General features: G+C 36.7%; 1 protein-coding gene across 1 annotated transcript; it reads right to left on the bottom strand.

Annotated features, from left to right (window-relative positions):
* Positions 1–6432: 6432 nt before the first annotated feature.
* LOC135153226 (uncharacterized) lies at positions 6433–7014 on the bottom strand. The gene is made up of 2 exons (XM_064095631.1): positions 6717–7014; positions 6433–6554 (listed from the first exon to the last, which is right to left on the bottom strand). Exons 1-2 carry the CDS (start codon positions 7012–7014, stop codon positions 6433–6435), a joined length of 420 nt encoding a protein of 139 aa, XP_063951701.1.
* Positions 7015–24458: the final 17444 nt, after the last annotated feature.

Below are 24458 nucleotides of genomic sequence, written 5' to 3'. Positions count from 1 at the left end.
AGTGAGCAAAAACAACTTGAAGAAAGGAAACCGAAAAGTCATTTGGCGGGCGGTATCTGAGTTTCAAAAAGAAAATCACATTTTTAAAAAGTTCAATATCTGCTCTTTAATTTGATATACCTCAATTACAGAAAACGGTCAAGAAGTAACGAAGTTCTGCTTATTTGAAATAAGGCTTGAATTCCAATAATTACATAAAATTAAGAGGTTTTACTTGATACTTTCAGACTTACTCGACACTACGTTTTGTTAACGATCAGCCATGCATAAAGTCTTTTTTTTTGTTTTGTCATAATATTTATTAATCATTCAGTTCAAAATCAAAGTGATGGTACATTGTAAAATATTACAATATCAATATTAACAAAACACTGTTCACAAAAGACAAATAATTATCCATAATACAAATAATCGTACAAAATGTCATAGTATTAACATATTCATATACAGTAAATAAACAAAGAGTAAACATAAATTCACAAAATCATACAATAGTTATGCAAAAAATTCATTGCTCAACATTGATGAAACTGAATGAAGTTATAATATAAAAAACGGAAAAGGGTTCGAGTGCTCGCTCCCCACACACGCCCCTATACACACACACACACACACACACTAACGAAATCGCTCTCACACCCGACCCCCCCCCCCCCCACACAGACAAGACACAAAACAATTAGACAGTAATAAAAAACAAACAATACAAAACAAATAAGAAAGAAAAGCAGAAGGAAGGAAAGAAAGAAAGAAAGAGAGAGAGAGAGACAGAAAAAAAAGAAAGAAAAAAAAAAAGAAAAAAAAAAGAAAGAAAAAAAGAAAAAGAAAGAAAGGAAAAGAGAAGTAACATGCAAAGTAAAGAAAAGAGGACAGTTCATAGTGACAGACAGATCAGTCAACCCCGCACGTGTGCAAACCGGGTAAAGCCATCCCTTCCTCATCCTTCTTAATTAATTGCTTTTTAGGTGTTCCCACTTTTTATAGTGCTGTGTTGGCTCTATTGCAATTTTTTTTTCTTCTTCTTTACTTTTAAAAAGCTTTACTTGTATCTGTTCAGCAGTTGGTAGTTTATGATTCCCCCTTCCGTGATATATTAAAAATTTGATAAGTAAAATAGTATGATTTAATAATTGTCTATTTTCTGTTGTCTCTTCTAATCCTCTGTTGTCTCTTCATGCTCTATTGCATTTTTTTCATGCTCTATTGCATTTTTGTCCACAGAGCTTATTATCCACAAGTTTCTTAAATTCTGTTGGATGGCAGCTGCTTACTTTATTTCTTTATTATTATTTTTTTCTTCGTTTCTTTCTTTCTCTGTTTTTTGTCACGTTTCTGTGTTGTGTTGTTTTTGTGGGTGTAATTTAATTGATAAAATGTTGTCACGTGTATTATTATTACTAAGTAGTAATGTCAAATGTAATGTATAAAAAAGGGATCCTTATCTACAAGCATTCTGCTTCTAAGATTTCCTCCACTTTTCCGTTTTTTATGTACTTAAACATGTATTAATATGTAGTGATTAAGAATGCTTGCTATCTATACTTATATAGTCTACGTGTGTAATGGTTGCTCAGCTTATTTATGTCAGTTAAGTTATCAAAGTTTTGTAACATAACGGATTTGTGGAAATAAAACCTAAATGAAATGAATGAATCCAACATGGATATCCTTCCACTGTAAGCTTTTAAGAATCGGAAATTTTAATATATTGCTACACAATCTCCATAATACTTTAACCATTTCACATTCATAAAATATATGTCTATAAGTTTCTTCATCTTTACCGCAAATAGAGCATTCATTACTCTATATAAATCGAAACCTATATAAATGGTGGTTAACAAAGATAATATTGTATAATAATTTATATTGAAACTCTCTTAGCTTATTATCTAATGTGCAAAATCTTGGACGATAAAATACTTTTTCGATTTTTTTTTCAGACATGTTATATGGCGATTCGAGATTGTAAAAACTGACAGGAGTGTCGGCAATCTTTTTTATAAATGATCTATACAACTGTTTTGAACAAACTGACTCATACTAAAAACATTTTTAAAGAAAATAAATTCAATCTTCAAACCATCAACTAAAGTATTATTTTTTAATTCAACTTTCCATTGCACAGGCACATGTGCAAATATTTCATTAATTGTTACTATTTCGTCGTCATTTAGACCCATAGATCTAAAATAAGTACTTGATTTAAGTTCACCATGTTTATCTACAATATGTTAACCGTGCGATAGCCTACTAGAGGTGAGAAACCGGTGAAAACATGTATGTTTCATGAAATTATGCATTGCTTTGAAGAAACATAGCTTTGTTATTTCTTGACCATTTTCTACGATTTAGCTATCAAATTAAAGTTAATTAACTTTTTAGGCATGTGATTTTCTTTTTGAAATTTTGATATCCCCCGCCAAATGACTTTTTGTTATCCTTTCTTCAATTGTTTTTACTCAGTCATACGTGGATGAGAAATCTCGTATATTATACCATCTAAAAGAAGAGATTCTAAGCTTTAAAATGACAGGACATTTGTCTATTTTAACAGGGGTCTAAGTTATGATAATTCATCGCTAAACCTCGGTTTCGTTTTTTGTGGGACGCACTGTATATTAGCGGGAAAAGAATAAAAGCACTTAGCACAGTTACAGCAATTCATACCTTTAAAACAAATTAAACATAATGTCCCAATATCACAGAGTCAAATAGGGACATTCGCTGAATCCCCTATTATAATATTACAGTCAATGGAAATGTGTAAAAAATAAACCTACGTAATCATTTTGAGTGATTAAACCATGGAGGTAAAAAAGATGGAATGACAACGAAATGCATATTAATTCATGTAGTTTTCGATTTCTAAAGAAGTACAAAAGAATAAACAGGTGCACTCTTGCCTTTTGATGACGACCTGTAATATGGCGCCAGGTAAATCTTTGCTGCCGTCGGGAAAAATGAAGAAAAGGGAAAGAGGACAAAAAAAGAAGGAAGAAAGAGGAAAGAAGAAATGGAGAGAATAGAAAGGGAAAAATAAAAAATGAAAGGAAGAAAGAAAGAAAGAAAAAAGAAAGAAAGAAAAAAGAAAGAAAGGGGCAAAGAGAGAGAGGAAAACAAAAGGAAGGAAAAAAATCAGAGAGAGAAGGGCACGGGGTAGACGAGGTTTTGTGTCGGTGTGATCAAAGGTGCGGAGTCTGAGATGTTCGAAAATGACAAATTGTATGTTACCATGGTTACGCAAGCACATGAATGTTAGAATGACGCCTGTCGGGAAATTGACAAACTGTTGGGTCACGCAGGGCTGTTCCAACTGCTCCATGTACCTTGTTCGTGCTCGGTCTTTGAGTTCCATTATCTTTGTCGATAATTATCAAATTGCCTACTCTGATCGTTAAAAATAACTGACTATTTTCGCAATGCGAACGTGGGGAGCTCTCTGTACCGACAGTGATATGAATGTCCCAGTTTGAGGTCTAAATGTCATAATATTCATTAGGTGGGCGGATGATGTTTCCTTTCGGGTCAGTAAATCAAAAATTTCAGATCGCGCTTCGCGCTCACTTCATATGTTTAGTGGGTATCACAGTTTGTTCAATTACATACGCGGAGTGTGAGTTTGTTCTTTAAATGAAAACGTGTAAAAACATTTAGTTTTCAAGTAAAAATATCCAAAATGTTAAGCTCGCGATTCACAATCGCATCATTCAATGATATACCTTTTCTATTCACGATTACAAAAACTGCATGGAATGTCCGATTTTAAACCTAAATCTAAAAAAATAATACAAAAATGTGATGTGGGTTTAAAGGGATCGTCCAGGCTGGAGATATTTATATCTCAACAAATTCACAGAGCAAAATGCTATGAATATGATCAAAAATCGGATAAAATATAACGAAATTATTTAATTTCAATATTCATTAGGTGGGCTAATGATCTTTCTAGGCTGATGATGTTTCTAGGTATGTCTTCATGAATATTCATTAAGTGGGCTGATGATGCCATATCCCCACTTGTTCTTTTGTATGAAATTAGGTTTATTCAAATTTTTTTATACCAACAACTAAAACAATTGGATTGACAACTGATTAAGTGCATTAGTTATGTATTGCCGCAACTTATTTCATCATAATGGAGACACTTGATTTACACATGTATGAAAAATGAAACAATTATGATTTCATGTATAACATAAGAAAAAGGAAAGTGGGGATATGACATCATCAGCCCACCTCATGAATATTCATGACGATGTGCATATAACTGTTTTCACAAAATATTGATAAACTTTAAAATTCAATAACTTCGTTATTTGCTATCCGATTTTGATGAAATTTTCAGCATTTTGCTTTGTTAATTTCACTATATTTATTTAGGTATAAATATTTTCAGCCCAGACCATTCCTTTAAGTGAGTGTGTTTGTAAAGAGAGAAATAGAGAGATAGCTAAAGCTGAGAGATGGATTGTGAGATGTAGAAAAAAGAGAAAAGCAAGGGAAGAGGGAAGATGGAGATAGACAGAAGAAAGGGGGTGGGAGAGAAGAGGGGAAAAAACCGAGGAGAATAACTCATGGTCGTCGGACGTCGGTAATACCGATATTTCTGTTTATGTGTTTCTGTTTATGGTAACTCCCATATAGGAACTCGGCAGGACAGCATGTTGCTGGTAAACGCCAAGCTGGTATAACCAATTACCTTGGCTGACCTTATAGACGACAGATATTACTCTCGGGCCTTTTATCAAAGAGGAGACAATGGCAGAGTGGGGATTCATTTTTTTTTTCATTTCATTTCATTTATTCACATCTCCAACATTTACAATTATGTTTTGTTCCATACATCTTGAAACATAATCAATAGAACAAGGAAAATGTATATTACAATAATCAAGATAACTATTCAAACAGGTTGGAAATGTAGGAGGCTGCTGAAAAGCGGAGCTTATAGAGTGCAGCCCCGGGGGGCCAGTCAAATATATTGCTGTACACACGCGTGACCAAAAAAAACGCGTTTAAAGGGGTGTTTTTTCAGTTTTGTACGCGGTCCGCGCGTAGACTCGTTAAAGGCCCGGTCACATATAGCCCGACGCACGACCCACGCATTTAAAATTGGAAAATAGGACCAGTGCGTCGTTGTGCGCTCAACTCCTGTCAGAATTTCTGAAAGGTTAGCGAACTTGCATCGAATACATAACATATTGCTAACGCGCTGCGCGTATACTGGGCGCATATTGACCGTACACAGAGCGCATATACAAAACCTCCCAACGAATGCATCACGTATTGCGAGCGTGTTGAACGAATGGCTAGCGCTGGGCTAGCGCATGCACTGCGCGTTCAACGCGCAGCCCGCGACCGAAAACTTCCATTAAAAAAAAATATAAACCAATGTATACATTTGTAGAAATAATACTATGTTATTAAGAAAATATATTATGTTACTTACACTACCAAAGAAAAATAGTTTGAAAATATTTAATGTTTAAATCAGTGTCAATTTATCAGGCAGGGAAAACACAAGTTATTTTTTGAAAAAAAAGTTGCCGGCAGATTTGAATATTATCACTAGACATAATATTTTTAATACTTTACAAATAAGAGTCAAAAAGTAAAGAAAGGGAAATATGAAAAAAGCTAAGAATAGACACATGTAGGAGAAAAGTGTGTGTGGATTTGTGTTCAAATGTATTTGCGTTGTTAGCGAGAGGGTGTGTGTGTGTGTGTGTGTGTGTGTGCGTATGTATAATTATGTATGTTTGCAAGTGAATGCTTGTCAAATAAACAGTATATAAAGAATGGAATGAAATAGTACAAAGCATTAATCAACCATCATCCAATCACAATCTCTGTATAATTATAGCTGCCCGAACTGTTCACATAAATGTTGTCTATATCATTCTGTCCTGCCATGGAACGGCACCGGCTTTGGAGTTGACCCAGTGCTTGATAAGATTCCTCTGCTTTTTTCCTTCCCTGCTGGAGGTATTGCTGCCAGCGACAGAGATGGTGTCTTGCATGTTAAGGCCTGATCTCCATGCTCCTGGGACCTAGTCATGACCAAGGTTCTCGGCACGGTCAAGCTGCTGGTTCTGCACACCTGGGTACCTTGTCCTCATCTAGTTGTGGAGGATGATGAATGCCGTGACAATGAGCTTGACGGTAGCTGGCTGCAGCTGCATCGTGGTCAGGAGAACTTGAAACCTGCTAGACAGAATGCCGAAGGCATTTTCGACAACCCTTCTGGCTTGGGAAAGCCGATAATTGAAAATGCGCTGCGACTGCGTCATACCTCTAAGACTGTACGGCTTCATAATAATTAGGACGTAGAGCGAATGCATTGTAGCCGACGAAAAAGTATGGTACATCCTGGTTGTCGTAGGGAAGATGATCGGGATCCGGGAGGCCTAAACTGCCATCTTCAACACATTATCTCAGCTCAGAAGCATTGTAGATCTGAGCGTCTGATGCCGATCCCATACCACCAATGTCTACCCAGATGAAGCGATAATCAGCATCCACGAGCGCCATGAGGACAACGGAGTAGAATCCTTTGTAGTTATATTAAAGAGAACCACTGTTTGGAGGACAATTGCAGCTGACATGCTTTCCATCGAGTGCACCACAGGTATGGCGGAAGTTCCACTTCTCAATGAACTGGTCAGATATGGCACGCCACTCATCGGGAGTGGTGGGACACTTCATCATCTCACCCTTGTACTCTTCGATGATGGCCTGGCACACTTCTGGGATGAGCAGGGGTATAGTATTGTGAGGGATTCTCCATCCATAGGACATTGAGCGATACTTGGTCCCAGACGCAAGATGTCGAAGGGTGAGAGCAAGCTTCAGGCCAGGATCGAGGGCATCTCTGTAGGTTGTATTCTGTTTGGTGATACTCGGGCCACCTCTTGGTAGCAGTTCGTCGAACATCTCTGGTGGCATTCGCATAACATTTTTGAAGGCTGCCTGGTCTTCGTTACGGAGCTCTACGAGAAGTTGATCATACATGGGTACCCGGTAGGAAGGAATTCCTTTAATGCTCGAGCGCCCGATCATCCGATCGTTTGTATTAAGCGCTATATAAATGTTGCATATTATTATTATTATTATTATTATTATTATTATTATTATTATTATTACAAGCCAAATTGTCTTCTCCTTCCGATCCAGGGTCAGACCAAGTATCTTCGTTGACTTTTTTTCCTTTCTCCTTCTGGAGACTTGTAGTTGGTTAATAGTCAGTGCCATTAGGTTATGCTGATGTTGGAGAATTGCAATTTTATATTTCAATTGAGTGTCAGGATCATCCATCTTCCGAGGTGGTTCTTTCGAGGGCTGGAGGAGAAGTGATGAGGAGTTGGTGCCGGATCCACTTATATGCCCTATGACTACACGCTAGGCACACGCCATGTATATGTTAGGAACACGCTAGATAAACGTTGTGTGCGTTAGAGACACGTTCAACACTCGTTCAGCACTCGTTCAGCTCGTTCATATTCGTTGCGTGTTCGTTGGAAAGCACGTTATGTGTGCGCCAGTTGTTCGTTCGAAATCAGCCGCCGAACTTGCGACGGATACTCAACGTAGGCTCAGCGTACGTCTAGCGTTGGTCTAGCGCGCTTTGCGAATGTTTGGCGACTTCATGGCGTATAGAGTCATGCGTCGAGCTCTGCGCATATTTTTGAGCATGCTCAAAAACTTACGACGCACAAGCGAAGAGCGTCGAATACATAACGTTGGTAAAACGCGCTCGTCGAACGCTTAACGAACAATGGCGCAGATCTAGCGAGTAACAACGCATTGACCAAAACTGCAAAAATGCAACACGTGGGCCATGCGCCCCTCGTGCGTCGCCTATATATAAAAAACACCGATTTTCAAGAAAAAGGGTGGTTTTGAAAGACTTGTCAATGGTCAATCGCGGGGTCAAACGTATTTAGGGTAATTTTTTTCCCCTAAAACTTTTTTATAAAAGACTAGCCAAACGTGTTTATAGGGTATGGTTTTTTCCCCGAGGTCATATTTTGGCGACAACTTGTTTAGGGGCCAAAATGTGTAAATAAAGCCCGCGAAAAACTTGTTTAGGGGATTATTTTGCACACAGAGAAAAAACTCGTTTAGGGGTGTTTGGAAATTCCTTGGTCACGCGTGTGTACAGGAATATATTTGACTGCCCCCCCCCCCCGGAGTGCAGCCTCCTAATGAAATATTCGTATAAACAGTATACACAGAAACAAATGCAAAATGGTGAGAATTTGGGCATAAATCCAGTTAAATGTAAAATTAAAAAAGGAAAGAAAGAGAAAATGAAAGAAAGCAAGATTAAAAGTTTCCATTTCTGCCCTGGCACTCACAGTGAAACTCACTGATCAACAGGAAACGAAAGCGTTCAGAAAAAAGTGTTCGTAATGCTATATAACACAAGAATGTGAATAGCTTTGTTTTTGTTAAATAAAGAATCAAAGATTGCTGATAGCATATTATTGTTTAATTGATACATGAATTGACCCAAGTTATATTGATATAATGTTTTTATTCTTAAAATTTATGGTCAATAAACAATTGGTCTGTATGAGATCTCGATGACATGTTAAAAATAACACGCAACGCCTTCTTCTGTAAAAGTAATATTCTATCTAGGTATGATGTATATGTATTTCCCCAGACAATAATTATCCCGTAGTTTAGATGTTGAATAAAGCATTTTCAGGGAGGGATTTGAAAGAAAAAACTTGACCTTATTCATAGGCGGATCCAGCTTTTGGCGAAGGGGGGGGGGGGGCGCACTGCCGAGCGGCGCACATATTTTTGCACTTCACCGGCGCCATAAAAGAAAATGTTGAAAAAGGGGTAAAGTCTGACCCTGTCAAATGCTCTTTTCAAAATGTAGGATTTCCAATCATGTCATTTTGCATGACCACACGCAGATAATATTTCCGGGGGGGGGGGGAGCAAGACTGGGAAATTTGGTGCACATCTCACATTTTTCATAGTTTTCATGAAATGTTAAGGGAAACAAATTTTTTTTCACAACAGCAGATCGCGAATGTGCCCCCCTTCCCCCTTGGTGCGTACGACCATTCCCTGAAGTCCACTTAAACATATCTCATTATAACAGAAATATACATCAATTTAAACATATAATCTTTTTGAAACATGTATAGAGAGAGATTGAAAAACTTATTACATAAAGAAACAAGCAAAAAGTAACATAAATTATGCAGGTAATGTGCGATTTCAAAATCTCGTGTATTAACCCTTTTATTGCGATGAGGCCAATACTTTTGTATATTAATAGAGATACAAGTTTTTTACTATATGTATATATACACAGGGGCGCCGATCCTTTTTTTAAGATTTGGGGGCAAAATCATGAATCAACTTTCCAAAGGCACTTGATATCACACAAAACAAACAAACTCACACAAACACACACACACATATGCATATATATATATATTTGTATGACTCATGAGATAGAAACACATATCTCACCAACAAATTAATGCGAGCTGAAATTTTTTAGTATACTGACCTGAAAACAGGAAAAATGTGCCTGTTTATAGGACTGTTTAACTCATGAGGAGGATACATATCTCACTACACAGATAATGCAGTGCCGAGGGCGAGCTGAAATTTCTTTATATTCTGACCAGAAAGCTTGATATTCAATGCATTTTTGGTACCAATGATTAAGATGGGTATCTAAAAAAACAATAGATACGAGCGCGAAGCGCGAGCTTAAAATTTTGATATTTCGATCTGAAAAAAAAAGACAGTTTAATGGACGTTTGTCATAAAGAACAAGATTATATCCAGCAAAAGATTATTGCAAATCGAAGCGGGAGTTCTTTTGACGTTTAGTCCTGAAAAAGGGACATTCTATTCACCTATTTAATCATGAAAAGTATGGGGTTTTGCTACAGAAATAATGCGAGCGCGAAGTGCGAGCTGAAACTTTTTATATTCCAATCTGAGAAGCGGATGATTTAAGCACGATTTTAAATAAAGAACGAGTTGTGAAACTCAATCTCAATATACGACTGGTTGTGTAATTATACACTCCCGGTACTAGCAAAGGGTTTTAGCAAAGTTTTGGGCTAAAATATCGAATCATCTTCATAAAACACTATAGTAGCTGTCTTAAACTAAAGGCCATATAGAGGTGGCACAATGTGGAATTTGTAAAGAAGAAAAGTGACTGACCTTCTTTTTATTAAAGCATTGGAAAATAAGATCAAAATTAAAGGATTTGCTCTACGCTTTAGTATGATTCTGGGATTTTTAAAATAAATTAAAGATTTCATGACATCTGTCATTCTGTGGGCAACTGCCCCGCCCCAGTCCACTCTGTAAGGGCATGCGATAAGCTTTGTTATGACCATTCAACAATAAAATGTATAACCAGGTGCCGCTGATCATTCTTGACCGGCGCCGATCTAGATTTGGTTGGCAATAGGCCCTTCTTCATTATTCTACCGGCGCCTATTTATTGGAACCTGGGGACGCTTATTATTCTTGACCGGCGCCGATTTAGAACAAGTAGTGCTGATTATTTTTACCGACGTCACGTAAGATTCAGGCAGCGGCAATTCATAATTGACTGGCGCCGATTTAGAACCAAGAGGCGCCGATTATTCTTGACTGGTGCCGATTTTTAACCATGTGGTGCTGATCATTCTTTTCCGGCGCCGATTTAGATTTAGGTGGAGCTGATTATTCTTGATCGGCGCCGGTTACGAACTCAGGCAGCGCCGATTTTTCTTTACCGGCGCCGATTTATAACCAGATGGCGCCGTTTGTTCTTGCCCGGACCCGATTGAGATTTAGGTGGCGCTGATTATCCTTGATCGGCGCCGGTTAAGAACTCAGGCAGCGTCGATTTTTCTCTACCGGCGCCGATTTATAACCAGATGGCGCCGATTATTTTTATCTGGTGCCGATTTAGATTTAGGTGGCGCAGATTATCCTTGATCGGCGCCGGTTAAGACTCTGGCAGTGCCGATTTTTCTCGACTGGCGCCGATTTATAACCAAATGGCGCTGATTATTCTTGTCCGGCGCCGATTTAGATTAAGGTGGCGCTGATTATTCTTGATTGGCGCCAGTTATATGCAGGCAGCGCACTGCTGATTATTTTTAACCGGCGAAGTTGTTTGGAAAAGGGTAGTTAAAAGAAACGATAAGGAAGATGATTGTGCTTTGCTGTGGGATAGTCTTTCCTTACTGTTGCTAATATTATATCAGTGTATAATTTTTTTAAGCGGCGCCTTTTCTTTTCTTTCCTTTATTTTTTCAAGCAGCGCCTTTTCTTTCTTTTACTTTTCTTTTATTTTTTTTTGAGCGGCGCCTTTGGCGCCGCTCAAATATTAGGGGGGGGGGGGGGCGCGCCCCCTGCGCCACCCCCCTGGATCCGCCACTGTTATTAATAACACTAATATTACGTGAAATTGTACGGCATATAGAGTCAACGTGTATTTTCCAAGATAAATTCTTGTCTATTATCAGACCTAAAAAAATTGTTGAAGCAACAATTTCAATGTCTGTTTTGTCCAGTTTGATATCGTATGGTCATTTTTCTAAAGAATTGCTAAAAAGCATACATTTAGTTTTTTACTTTAATTGACAATTTATTAGACCTTATCCACTGTACTAACTTATCCAGTTCAATGTTTAATATATTGACTAAAATATCGGGATTGGGATGAGATTCAAGAACATTTTAATCGTCAGCAAAAAGGATTCGAACTCACAACCTTGCGATTATGAGTCCAATGCTCTAACAACTGGACCAAACGACCCGATTTGTCGGCAAACAGGGCCTTCACACCCCCGAATGGAAACTTAAAGAAACCTTGATTAAAAAAAAAAACTTACATAGACGTATTGATATCGGTCTCTTCGTTTACATGTAGTGGTTCTCGATGCGGAATATAAACCATCACCAATTGATTTCAGGTGACGAGGCAAACTATTACTTTCTCGGCAAGCTGGACACTCGCTATCTTTCCTCAGCCCGCTCCGGAATGATAGCTACATCCACCTTGCCTCGTAAGTAATAGTTTGCCCATCACCTTCACCAACGGTGATTATTTGCTTATTATGTTATATATATCATATTGTATTACATAGTAATTTTTTCATAAATTTATGAAACATAATTTGCGTATGGCCTATGTGTTCATCACTCCTGGTGCTCGTGTCTGTTTAATGAGATAAATAATCCTGTTCAAGGGCATTAAATAGTACTAAAACATTCCCTTTTCAAGTCAATATACACCAAATACATTTCCTCGCACTTCGAGCTTTATTATTTTATGTAGTGACATATGCTTCTGTTTAATGACTACTTAAAGTGATTGCCCCTTATTAAGGTCTGAATATAAATCATTTCCAGTCCGTGCTTATGTTCCCATTAGTGGATTGGTGAGTTATGTCTACTCTTCATGAATTCCTGAAACAGTCCTTAAAATGTCCCCTTTTCTGGTCTGAATATCAAGAATTTTCAGCTCGCGCTTCGCGCAGGCATCATTTGGTTAGTGAAATACGCATGGTCATAATGAATTCCTACAAACAAGCCTTAGAATGCCCCTCTTCAGATCTGAATATCAAATATTTCCAGCTCGCGCTTCGCGCTCGCAAAATTTGATTAGTGAGATACGTATCATGTTCATGGTTACAATGGCTACAAAAAATGCTTCATAAGTTTAGGTGTAATTCTAAAAAAAAAAACCAGCACGCGCTTTGCGCTCGCATTAGATGATTACGGTAAGATTATGTATGCTAGCTCATCATGAATTCCAAAATATAGTCCTTAAAATGTCCCTGTTTGGAGTCAATATATGCAAAAATTCCACCTCGCGCTGGTGCCCCCCCCCCCCATAACGGACCTACGTTACACCACTGCAGACTACAGTGGTATCATACGATTATGATAATGTATGCATACGTACCTTAAGATTGTAGCCATTGTTGAGTAAGTCTAAGATGTAACTGAGCACACGAGTTGAAAGATATACAGAACCCCCAGGGCAACATCCAGAGCTACAACAGTACCTACAAAAATATGGCAGAACATAAAAGATTTTTATTGTACTTTTTTTTTTAAATAGATTTCAGCCAATCAATGGATACTAATCCTGCTTATGAACCATGACTTTGCGCACTATACAGTGCGTATAAAAAAATGTTTACACTTAGAAAAAATCCTGTAAATTATACATTTGTAATATCCTGAAGATTTTCCCACACTGTACAGATCCATTTAAGCAAATGACGATGTAACTGTCGACAAATATTTCCACTTGAGTGAGCACCATTTACTTTTGAAAAGTTAGTGGAAAATTATTTGCGCAGAACTTTGAAATAGTAATGCGAATAAATTTGTATACCTTAATCATGAAGAACACGTGGAATTTAGCTAGTACAATTGATTTGAAGATATCTTTTACTTTTTCAAAAAACTTGTTTCCTTGCCCAAAACACTTCGAAGAGTGCATTGCCCCCCACCCCACTCCCCCACACACCGAGGCCATCGTGACGATATTTGCTTTACACTGAGCTGTGATTTACATGAAATGGCTTAGGCTTGATTTTCATTTTGTTAATCATTGTCAAGCTTGGAAAAAGTGTGGAGAAACAAATTTAGTGAAAAAAAATGCTGGAGATGTCTGATATAAACTTTTGTTCAGATTCAATTATGTCCTCAGATCCAGCTGGCACAAAAAGGGAAAATGTTGTGCTTACTAAGTGTTGAAATTTCAATTTGGGTGGCACAATTGTTACAAAATGCTTGAATGTATCCGTTTTATTTAAATTGACTAAAAGTGCAAGGGAAATGTATGAGAAATGTTTCGCAGGGTAAGTTTCATTTCGCCCTTTCCCCTTGACACAGCGTGAAAACGAGCATTTCTGCGCAAACAGATTTCTGCGAGCTTTACACAAATGGACAGTGCTCACTCAAGTGTTACAATCTGTCAAAACTTTAACTTTCATTGGATAGATGAGACCCAAACCCAAGATTATATATGAAAAAATTACCCACATGTTGTATATTTTTTAATTCCCAGGGCTTTTTCAAAGTGTAAACTTTCTTTTGATACGCACTGTATACAGTAGTGAATAAGAAAGTAGTAAGATCATATTAAAATAGATGAAAAGAGATAAATAGGAGGTCGGATGCTGAGTTAATTAACACAATACTCTAGGTATCGACATTAAAAAAATAATGATCTAATTAGTTTGGTACTTTGTGGAATTATGAAGTGTTTCCCATCCTTTTATTTCCTTAAAACAGGGTATTCCCGTCACGTAGTAAGATACTGTTTTACTTGTGGGCCATGCAGGTATAGCATAAAACAAAACAAAATACAAATAATAATGCTCTTAACCACGTTAACTGTGTCATGATGATCGTTAGAAAAGAGATATACTTAGCCAAATTGAGAAAAGAGTTACCCTCATTTACCTCAATTATGTTGGCTTTAAAACTTTATTATGAAATGGAAAAATATATTTATGAAACAAATTTCAGAGCAAATAAGTTCAGAAAGAAATGGTTTCATTTCAGAAACTTTTTCGAACAAGCTGGCAATCTGTCACATTAAACATAATTATTACCAGTGTTTATTTCTTAGATATATGTATCAGATCCCTTTTTTCTTGCCAAATTTGCTTTGGCTGTGACAACTTGATTGTATAAGTCAGTTTGACTACATGTCTATGTACATGTATTATGAATTATGTATATACCATGTTTATTTACTGTTTGTCTGAAAAAATGTAAATGTTTATACAATGTAACTATGCTTTTTGAAAATAAAGAACCATGTGGAAGGGAAAAAAAAGAAAAAAAATTACAGGTATACATGGTATACTCATAAACAAGACAATTGCGTATCCAGCATATATGACAAATAAATGTATGGGCCCCGTGTACAAGCATAATATAGAGTCACTATTGTCCCCAGACAAATAGTGGGCCCATGAAATGCTTTGTAGAACCAGGGGAGCGTTTCATCAACATTTTTGGGAGCGTTTCATCAACAAGTTGTCAGATCTGACAACTTTCCTCGCTTCTGATTTGGCTATGAACCACCATACGGTAACTGTCGGATAAAACTGGACTTAAGTTGTCGGCTGTTTTGTCAGACAAGTCGTCTCATGAAACGCTCCCCAGATCTGATGCTGGATATTAGCATTAAAGGTCAAGTCCATCCCAGATTAATGTCGATTTGAATAAATAGAGAAAACTCAAACAATCATTATGCTGAAAATTTCATCAATATCGGATGTAAACTAAGAAAGTTATGACATTTCAAAGTTTCGCTTATTTTTCACAAAACAGTGATATGCACAGCTCAGTGACATGCAAATGGGACAATCGATGATGTCCATCACTCACTATTTCTTTTGTTTTTTATTGTTTGAATTATACAATATTTCATTTTTTACAGATTTGACAATAAGGACCAACTTGATTGAATCATATAGCATTAAACAATACTAATTGCCCATGTTCAGGGAGGAATAAATCATTGTTTCACACGAAAACAGGGAGAAAATTGGAAGATTTCATATTTCATATAATAAAATACAAAACAAATAGTGAGTAAGTGATGTCATCAGTCTCCTCATTTGCATACCGACAAGGATGTAAATATAACTGTTTTGTGAAATTAAGTGAAATTTTAGAATGTCATAACTATCTTATTATTCATCCGATTTTGATGAAATTTTCAGTGTTATGCTTGTTGTATTTTTCTCTTTTTATTCATGTCAACTTTTTGTTGGGGGTGGACTTGTCCTTTAACAGCGTCTAAAAGAGTAGGTGTAAGAATAATTAAAGTGTACCTACTGGCTAGCCAAGCCAGGCGCAGGGCACTCTAGTCTGCTGGGCAAATCCTTCACTCGAGTAAAGGGTCTGAATTGCAGCCTACTCATGCCTTGTGTACTGAAGGCCCTCTCGCTCAGGCTGTATTGGAACAGCAAGTTTTGTATGTGCTAGTCTTTGCGTGGAGGCACACTTGTTGATCAAAGTTCCAATCAGGGTCTATGCCTGCAGACTAGAGCCGCTCATCGCGCTGCTGATCCGAACCAAGTGCATACAGCATTCATACGACGCCAGACATCCTCACAGCAATAGTCATAAACCAACTTCCAGCTTGCGAATTTTACTATAAGGTATATACAAAAAGTGCTTAAAATTTTCAATTTTCAGGTCAGGAGGCCTATATTTTATTAAAAATCACTCGCATTATTAATCAACGAGAAATTGTGTGCTTATACTATATAAACCCCCATCCCTCGCTCTCCTCGTTTAGTTTCATTGGTGACCGTTTCATTAGCATTACAAGCATTGGTAGTTAATCAATCAATCTGGGGAATTTACTATTTACCATTAGGCCTATACACTTCGTTATTTTCTTTTACCTGTTCTTTTTTAATCAAGAAAGTACATCAATTCATGTATAAAGAATTACAATTTGGTTGTAATCTTTATTAGTCTTCACCCCAATTAAAGTATGCATTGTTTTGCATTCAGTTCAATAAAAACAAGTATATAAAAGTATCTTTATAAATGAAAATATGTATCTCATGGGAACAAAATGAATAATGCTAGCGCAAATCGCAGACTATTTTTCCTACACTGACCTTACAAAGGAACATTTTAATGATAAATGTCTTTCTCAAAAAGTCATGCGCGTACTTATTTCAATGATATTCAGCCCTGAAAACGGGACAATTTAAACACTTTTCGCAATCATAAATAGATAACCTTCTCACCTACAAAAGTAGATGGTGCCAACACTTTACATTTTGTCAGAATAAACTCTCAAAATCTGCAGCTTTTGGGTCTGAACATCAAGAATTTCAGCTTGCGTTTCGCGCTCTTATTATTTTATTAGTGAGATACATATCCTCTTAATAAATTTCTACATACAGTATTTAAACTGTCAATTTTCAGGTCAGCATAATTTTTAAAAAAATCGTTCGCGCAACATGAATTATTCAATGGAACATTTTTTTAAATTCCTCTAAAATTTCAAAATGATTTACTCTGTCATGTCTGTAGAGCTGCAAAGTATAACGAATATGACCCCGAGTTGGAATAAATGGTAGAGTGGTTTGAAATTTTTCCTGACAGAGATACAAGCTTTTGGCGCGTTTTGGGGTGTTTTAAAAGGTACATTTGCCCTAATAAAAGTGCTAATAGTTTGAAAACAAGCACATGAACCCATATTTTTTTTTATGTTTGCACTCTTGGGTATACCTTCCTCTACATGTCATGGGTTTTGAATAGAGTGCAGCATTATATTTCTTGTACTTTTCAAGTTTGTTATTAAAATTTCACATTTTTGAGGTTGAGTTTTTGTTATCTTTCGCGCAATATCTAAGAACTGAGAGTGATGTTAGACTTAAAAGAGTAAACAATTAATAACAATACAAATGAAAAATTTAAGGATAAAATTATTGATTATATCGCGAATTTTCATGGATTTCGACTGAGTAATAAAGTTTTAAACTCATTGTTGTGATCTCGTGAGGTCTAAAAATGCAAAATTCTTTTGAACGCGCAATTCTTAAGAACATCCATTTGGGTGAACTTTGAAGCTGTATAGCAAAAAAAAATAAAGCACGTGAACCAATGTTCATTTTTGCATATGTAGAATATTCAGGTGCTAAAGTGTTTATGTGCAAAGTATGATGAAAATGACATGGATTTTCAATGTTTGGGAGCAAGACTACGAAACCATTCGCATTTTAGGCGGTATAATCAGACTTTTGCTTGTTGGGCTGTTTCAAGCCAACTCGCAATACTTTGGACACTGATAATTTGAAAACGAGCAGATGAACGCCATGTTTTGTCTCGCCTGCATAGCAGAGCGAGACTTTAGGCGCCGCTTTTCCGACGGCGGCGCGGCGACGGCGCACAGTGGGCCAGGAGAGAGCAAAAGTGCGCCAAAACTGGTTTTTGGTCATGAAACAAATTTTGTTTTTTTTCATGTTCTAAGCAAAGATAAGAACCTGTAGAATGCCTCCGTTCAATATTTCTCCATTAAATTTAATATTAGTTGCCCATTTTTATTCAATATTACCGGAAAATGACTCTTTACGGCTACCGCATGTGTAAATGACACGTTTTAGATATTTCACTGTTTTAACAAAACGGATTGCTTAATTTATTTCTAATTCACGGTGCTCTTTGATGAATAATTGTTTTAAGTGATCAAAGATTTTCAAGATAAAATGATAATCCCTTCAGAGGCAATTTTGGACGAAACCATTTGACAATGGGGGGTTTTAGCAATTTTTTTTTCATGAGCATTTCTTTTACAAATTGCTGCCGATTGCTGCGCTGTAAATACCATGGCGGTCTTTGTTATAGTTCATGCTTTACACTGATACCAAATTTAGCTGCATATACGTGCATTTTCTGGAGATATAACCAATTTTCCAACCACATGTTCGCCGTATTTTATCACAAAAATCGTTCCAAGTTACTGTCCCATTATGCGCGTGCATGCCGAACGTTGCGGGTGACATTAAACATCAAACTCCCCGTCGCGTTCTGGGAGAGAGAGAGAGGGGGGGGGGGGGGTGTCTGGCTCAAGTGTGTGGCTCTTGTCACTGGTGTCTGCCTTTAAAATATTTTCGTTAAACATACGTAAAGGCAAGCTTTCATTTCCAATTTCACTAACTATATAATAATACATGTAACGCAACTTCATTTTGATGCCAAACTGTTCCATCCCGTGTTCCATATTTGATATGCTGTCATACTAGATTCCCGGGTAAGATTATATATTTGGTTTGTTGTTCATAAACCAAGTAGGGGCTACTGTATATCGCTATAACACACATGACTAGGGATGTGATAGGTCTCTCGCAGTTTTCTGACAAAATATGAAAATGTGTATTGGACAGTGGTGGGATATACGTGGGCTCTATGTCATGTATAAGTTGCATTATCATTATTAGTATTTATCCCCCAAAAGGGTTTGTAACTTCACATACACGTATGAATTCGTTTATCTCGTGGCTCATTCTAAATTTGCTATAATTGTTAGTATCGATCAAGAAGGAAGTGTATATTATCATTTAAAGGATTGTTTGGTTTATGATTCTCATTGACTTTATATGTATTCCACAGGCTAATGTTAACATGTGACATTGTGATTAGTTGAAGTTTTTAAGAGTACAACAATCACAGCCTCTTCCCCCTGATGTTCAAAGTATGCTAAAAGATACTCTCACCAAAGACATAATAGTTGTTGAGAAAGTAGAGAGAGACTCTGATTCGGAATAACTTTGTATGCGCCGTTCTTGGTGAAATAGGTAGGCCTTGTAGGGCCTTGTACTGATTAACCTGCAGAGGACCCGGCCTCTAATCACTGGAATCATTATTTTAAAGATTTCACTGTCCACTTCTGGTATCAATCCAATTTATTTCATGTAGGTGTGGTTAATCATTGTACACAGGGAATAGAATACTCCTTTTCATTTTTTTTTACAATTTCACTTTGAATTTTACAATTCCGGATTCATGGTAGGGCGCCCTCTTTAAGCGATACTCAAGTCACCAATTGAATTATTTGTACCCCGAGCACAGACTTTTCTGGTTTGGTTGCCTGTTTTTGTGTTTGCTGTTTGCTAATATGCTTAATTATTGCTGAAATTTATTTAAAACTAGTTTCTGAAAATTTGAAACTTATTGTAGAATTAGAAACATGTAATTTCTGCTCAAATGTTAACAGCCAATCAGAAAACAGTATTTTAACGACGTCATCAACATTTGAAAATACTTTTATTGAATTCTACGGGTGAAATTACCCCTATCTACCACATCTAATCATACAAATGTGTGAATAATGGGTTTTGGCGCACTTTGGGTTCATTCTGGCCCACTGTGCGGCGGCGGGTCGTCAACATTGAAATCTTAACCAAGGGTAAGTTTTTAAAATGTCATCATAACTTAGAAAGTGTATGGACCTAGTTCACGAGACTTGGACATAAGGGTAATCAAGTATTACTGAAAATCCTGCTGGAGTTTCAGGTCACATGACCAAGTTCAGAGGTCATTTAGGGTCAATGAACTCAGACCATGTTGGGGGAATCAATATCGAAATCTTAACCAAGGTTAAGTTTTTGAAATGTCCTCATAACTTCTTAAGGATATGGACCTAGTTCATAAACTTAGACATAAGGGTAATAGTGTATCACTAAAGATCCTGCCTGAGTTTCAGGTCACAAGTCATGATTAAGGTCAAAGGTCATTTAAAGGTCTATGAACTTTGGCCATGTTTGGGTTATTTGAGGAATTGTCATCATAACTGTAAACGTTTATGGATCTAGTTTATGAAACTTGGACATAAGAGCAACCATGTATTTCTGAATACCATGTGCGAGTTTCAGGTCACATGACCGAGGTCAAAGGTCACTTAGGATCAACGAACTTTGGCCATGTTGGGGGTATTTGAGGAATTGTCATCATAACTTTGAAATTTTATGGATCTAGTTCATGAAACGTGGACATAAGAGAAACCAAGTATCCTTAAACATCCTGTGCAAGTTTCAGGTCTAATGACCCAGGCCAAAGGTCATTTAACATGTTTAAAGGTCAATGAACTGTGCCCGTGTTGGGAATATGTGTTGAATTGGCATCATAACTTAGAAAGTTTATGGATCTAGCTCATGAAACATCGACATAAAGGTAATCAAGTATGAATGATTGTTTTGCACATGTCTTAGGTCACATGATCATGGTCTAAGGTCATTTTGGGTCAATGGACATAACATTTTTTTAAATCATATTAGTGTTTTCTTCTGTGAATAATAAATCATTCATAAGCTGTTTTCAAACACAGCACTGCGGCTAAAAATTATCGAATTGCATAATGCAGGCGAGACTGCCAGAGGCGTTCCATTTGTTAATGTTTAAACGTCTTCAGAATATATTCGTCTACAAATCAAGAGAATATGATGAAAATAGCATGGATGTTTGGGAGCAGAACTACGGAACCATTCGTATGTTAGATATTTTGGACGGTATTAGACTTTTGCCCGTTTTAGGCGCATTTTAGACTGTTTCAAGCCAACTCGCAACACTTTGGACACTGATAGTTTGAAAACAAGCACATGGACCCCCTATTTTTAAAATTTTAACGTCTTCAAAACATATTCCTCTGTAAATCTGGAGAGTATGAGGAAAATGACATGGATTTTTAATGTTTGGGAGCAGAACTACGGAACCATTCGCATCTTAGACGGTATTCTTAGACGTTTTCGGCGCATTATAGGCGATTTTCAAGCCGACTCACAACACTTTGGACACTGATAGTTTAAAAACGAGCACATGGACCCCCTTTTTAAACTTCCCTACACCTTCGCAAAGCATTCCTCTACAATTTTGCCGAATTTGATGAAAATGACATAGATTCTGAATAAAATGCAGCTTAAACTATACTCTTTTAATTTTTGAGTAGATTCACGTCTTTTGAAGACTTGTTTTTTGAAAGATTATGCACCATTCTTGTCAAATGAGGGCGCTGCTGACTCCAAATAGATATACAGTGCGTATCAAAAAGAAAAGTTTACACTTTGAAAAAGCCCTGGGAATTAAAAGAGAACACGTGGGTAATTTTTTTCCTAAAAATCTTGGGTTTGGGTCTCATCTATCCAATGAAAGTTAAAGTTTTGACAGAATGTTACACTTGAGTGCATGTGCACTGTCTATTTTCGTAAAGCTCGCAGAAATCTGTGCGCAGAAATGCTCGTTTTCACGCTGTGTCAAGGGGAAAAGGCGAAATCAAACTTGCCCAGCGAAACATTTCTCATACGTTTCCCTTGCACTTTTAGTCAATTGAAATAAAACGGATAAATTAAAGCATTTTGTAACAATTTTGCCACCCAAATTGAAATTTCAACACTTAGTAAGCACAACCTTTACCCTTTTTTGTGCCAGCTGGATCTGAGGACATAATTGAATCTGAACAAAAGTTTATATCAGACATCTCCAGCATTTTTTTTCACTAAGTTTTTATCATTTAAAGTGGGTTTACATTTCATTTTTCATTTAAAGTGATCATTTCACTTTGTTTTGATTTAAAAAATTATCATTTTGGTTCTTGAAAATGGGCTAAACATTAGGCTTATAGTGTAAAAATACCATCTCAAAAGTTTCAAAGTATTATATCTATACAGGATCAATTTAAAACATTGGAGATGTAAACCAAAGTTTCAAAATAATTGGGAGTTGGTTTCAATGACTATGTGTATAGAGCGAATCTGTGCAACACAACACATTAACTCTAGATGAGCACAGCATGACCTACATACAGTGTGTACAAGGTATACACTGAATGTACAGTGCAGCTAATAGCGTGTGTATAGGAGATACACACAGCAGAAGGCAGACAACATAGCCAACGGACTTTTTGAATTGGAGAAAACTGGTCATAAGCTGAGCCTGTCTACTAGACGGTTCTCAAAATCAAGCTAATAGATTGCTACTTGTATCTAAATTACAGTTTTTCATCCTATATTGAAGTCTGTTTCAGGGTTTTTGAGGACAAATACAGGCACTCGTACACATGTTTCGTCTCAGTTTGAGAATTTTTTAAATCAGCTGCTCACAAAGTTAAACGATCCCTTTAATACTTTTTTCTCCATACTTTTCCCAAGCTTGACAATGATTAACAAAATGAAACTCGAGCCTAAGCCATTTCATGTAAATCACAGCTCAGTGTAAAAACAAATTTCGTCACGATAGCCTCGGTGTGTGGGGGAGTGCATGGGGTGGGGCGCAATGCACTCTCCTAAATGTTTTGGGCAAGGAAACAAGTTAAAAAAGGGTAAAAGATATCTTCAAATCAATTTTACTAGCTAAATTCCACCTGATTAAGGTCTACTTTTATTCACATAACTATTTCAAAGTTCTGCGAAAATCATTTTCCAATAACTTTTCAAAAGTAAGTGGAAGTGCTCACTCAAGCGGAAATATTTTTCGACAGTTATATCGTCATTTGCTTAAATGGATCTGTACCAAGTTTAAAATGTGGAAAAATCTTCAGGATATTACAATGTATAATTTTGCAGGATTTTTTTCTAAGTGTAAACTTTTTTTGATACGCACTGTAGTTTTGCCAATTAAAAGATATTCTCCTACTTTGGAATCCACTTAGTTACATGATGAAGTTTAATGCGATAAAGATGATTTAAACTCATTTGTTGAATTCGTGAGGTCCACGAGAGGCATAATTCTCTTGATTGCGCAACATTTCAAAGCATTCAAATACGGCAACTTTGAAGTCCCGTAGGGGAAAAAATAAGCACATGAACCTCTATTATTTTTTTTTGCATTTTCATAATGCATAGATACCAAAGTAACTCTCCGCAAAATTTGGTGAAAATGACATGAACTTCATTTTAACTGTGGAAAGTCCTTAAAACAGGTCCCTTTTTTATCAGGGTACAGAACGTTATATATCAAAATTCTCTGCTCGTGCTTGCAGTAATTATATATACCGGTATATATACACAACCAAAAAAGCAAGTCTCTCCTAAATCAAAATGCTAAAACTTTTGAACGGAATCATTTTGAGATATAATATTTCGTAGGTGGTTGTTTACACTCATTAAGCAACTCCTGGGGGATAATGAGATTGATCGGTTAATTGGGTCATGCATGAGTAATCAAAGATTGAATTAAAAATGATAATTTTTGATAGTCACAAGAGTCGTTTTTCAGATTGTGTAAATACAAAGTTGGGTAAAGGTTGTTTTTTGGTTAATTTTATGGTGTTAACGTTGTTTTACTATCCATCATTTAGCCAGTCCACACAAAATTTTGGTTGAGTGAGCACATTTTTTTGTGACGTATATCCTCTCATAGGGGTTTATGGAGTATCCTCTGTAACTTGTTAAAACATTTTAAAATTGGAAATGTTACTGGCTCCCCTCCCCCAATTTATCGGCACCTCCCCACTTTCAAATTCTAGATCCACCACTGATTTGTCCATAAATTCAACTGATCCAGAGAAATTGTTAGGAAAAGAATACATTTATGCAGTAAAAAGAGTATTAATTCCTATTAATTCATGATATTTTGCTTGTGACTTTTAAAGTGACAATTTTGCATTCTGCCGGTGCTCACTGAAGCATGAAGTAAAATACGTCCGTAACATTCACTAAGAGGGTAATATATAAAATTACCTACACGCTCATGTAAAAATATATTAAAATCTCCGAGTGGTTCGGAAATTATGGATGTTTAAGGGGGGACTTACTTTTTTGTTGTGTATAGTTACATACGTTCGATCAAGATCACAGACATTGCCCAGAATGATGAATTTTCGGAACAAAATACATGAAAAAAAAAAAAAATTAGCTCGCGCATCGCGCTCGCACTATTTAAACTGGGCTTATAAGATATACGTTCTTTTATGAGAATAA

Source organism: Lytechinus pictus, chromosome 2 (assembly GCF_037042905.1).
Source record: "Lytechinus pictus isolate F3 Inbred chromosome 2, Lp3.0, whole genome shotgun sequence".
Lineage (NCBI taxonomy): Eukaryota > Metazoa > Echinodermata > Echinoidea > Temnopleuroida > Toxopneustidae > Lytechinus > Lytechinus pictus.
The sequence above is the reverse complement of the archived record's forward strand: the minus strand, read 5'-3'. Positions and strand labels throughout refer to the sequence as shown.

What these genes read in the sequence shown, in the direction of transcription:
- LOC135153226 (XM_064095631.1), bottom strand. Translation starts at nt 7,014, where the DNA reads ATGTATGATCAACTTCTCGTAGAGCTCCGTAACGAAGACCAGGCAGCC. An exon ending in CATCATCGAAGAGTACAAGG is followed by an intron (nt 6,555 to 6,716) that starts GTGAGATGATGA and finishes ATAACTACAAAG; the next exon opens with GATTCTACTCCGTTGTCCTC.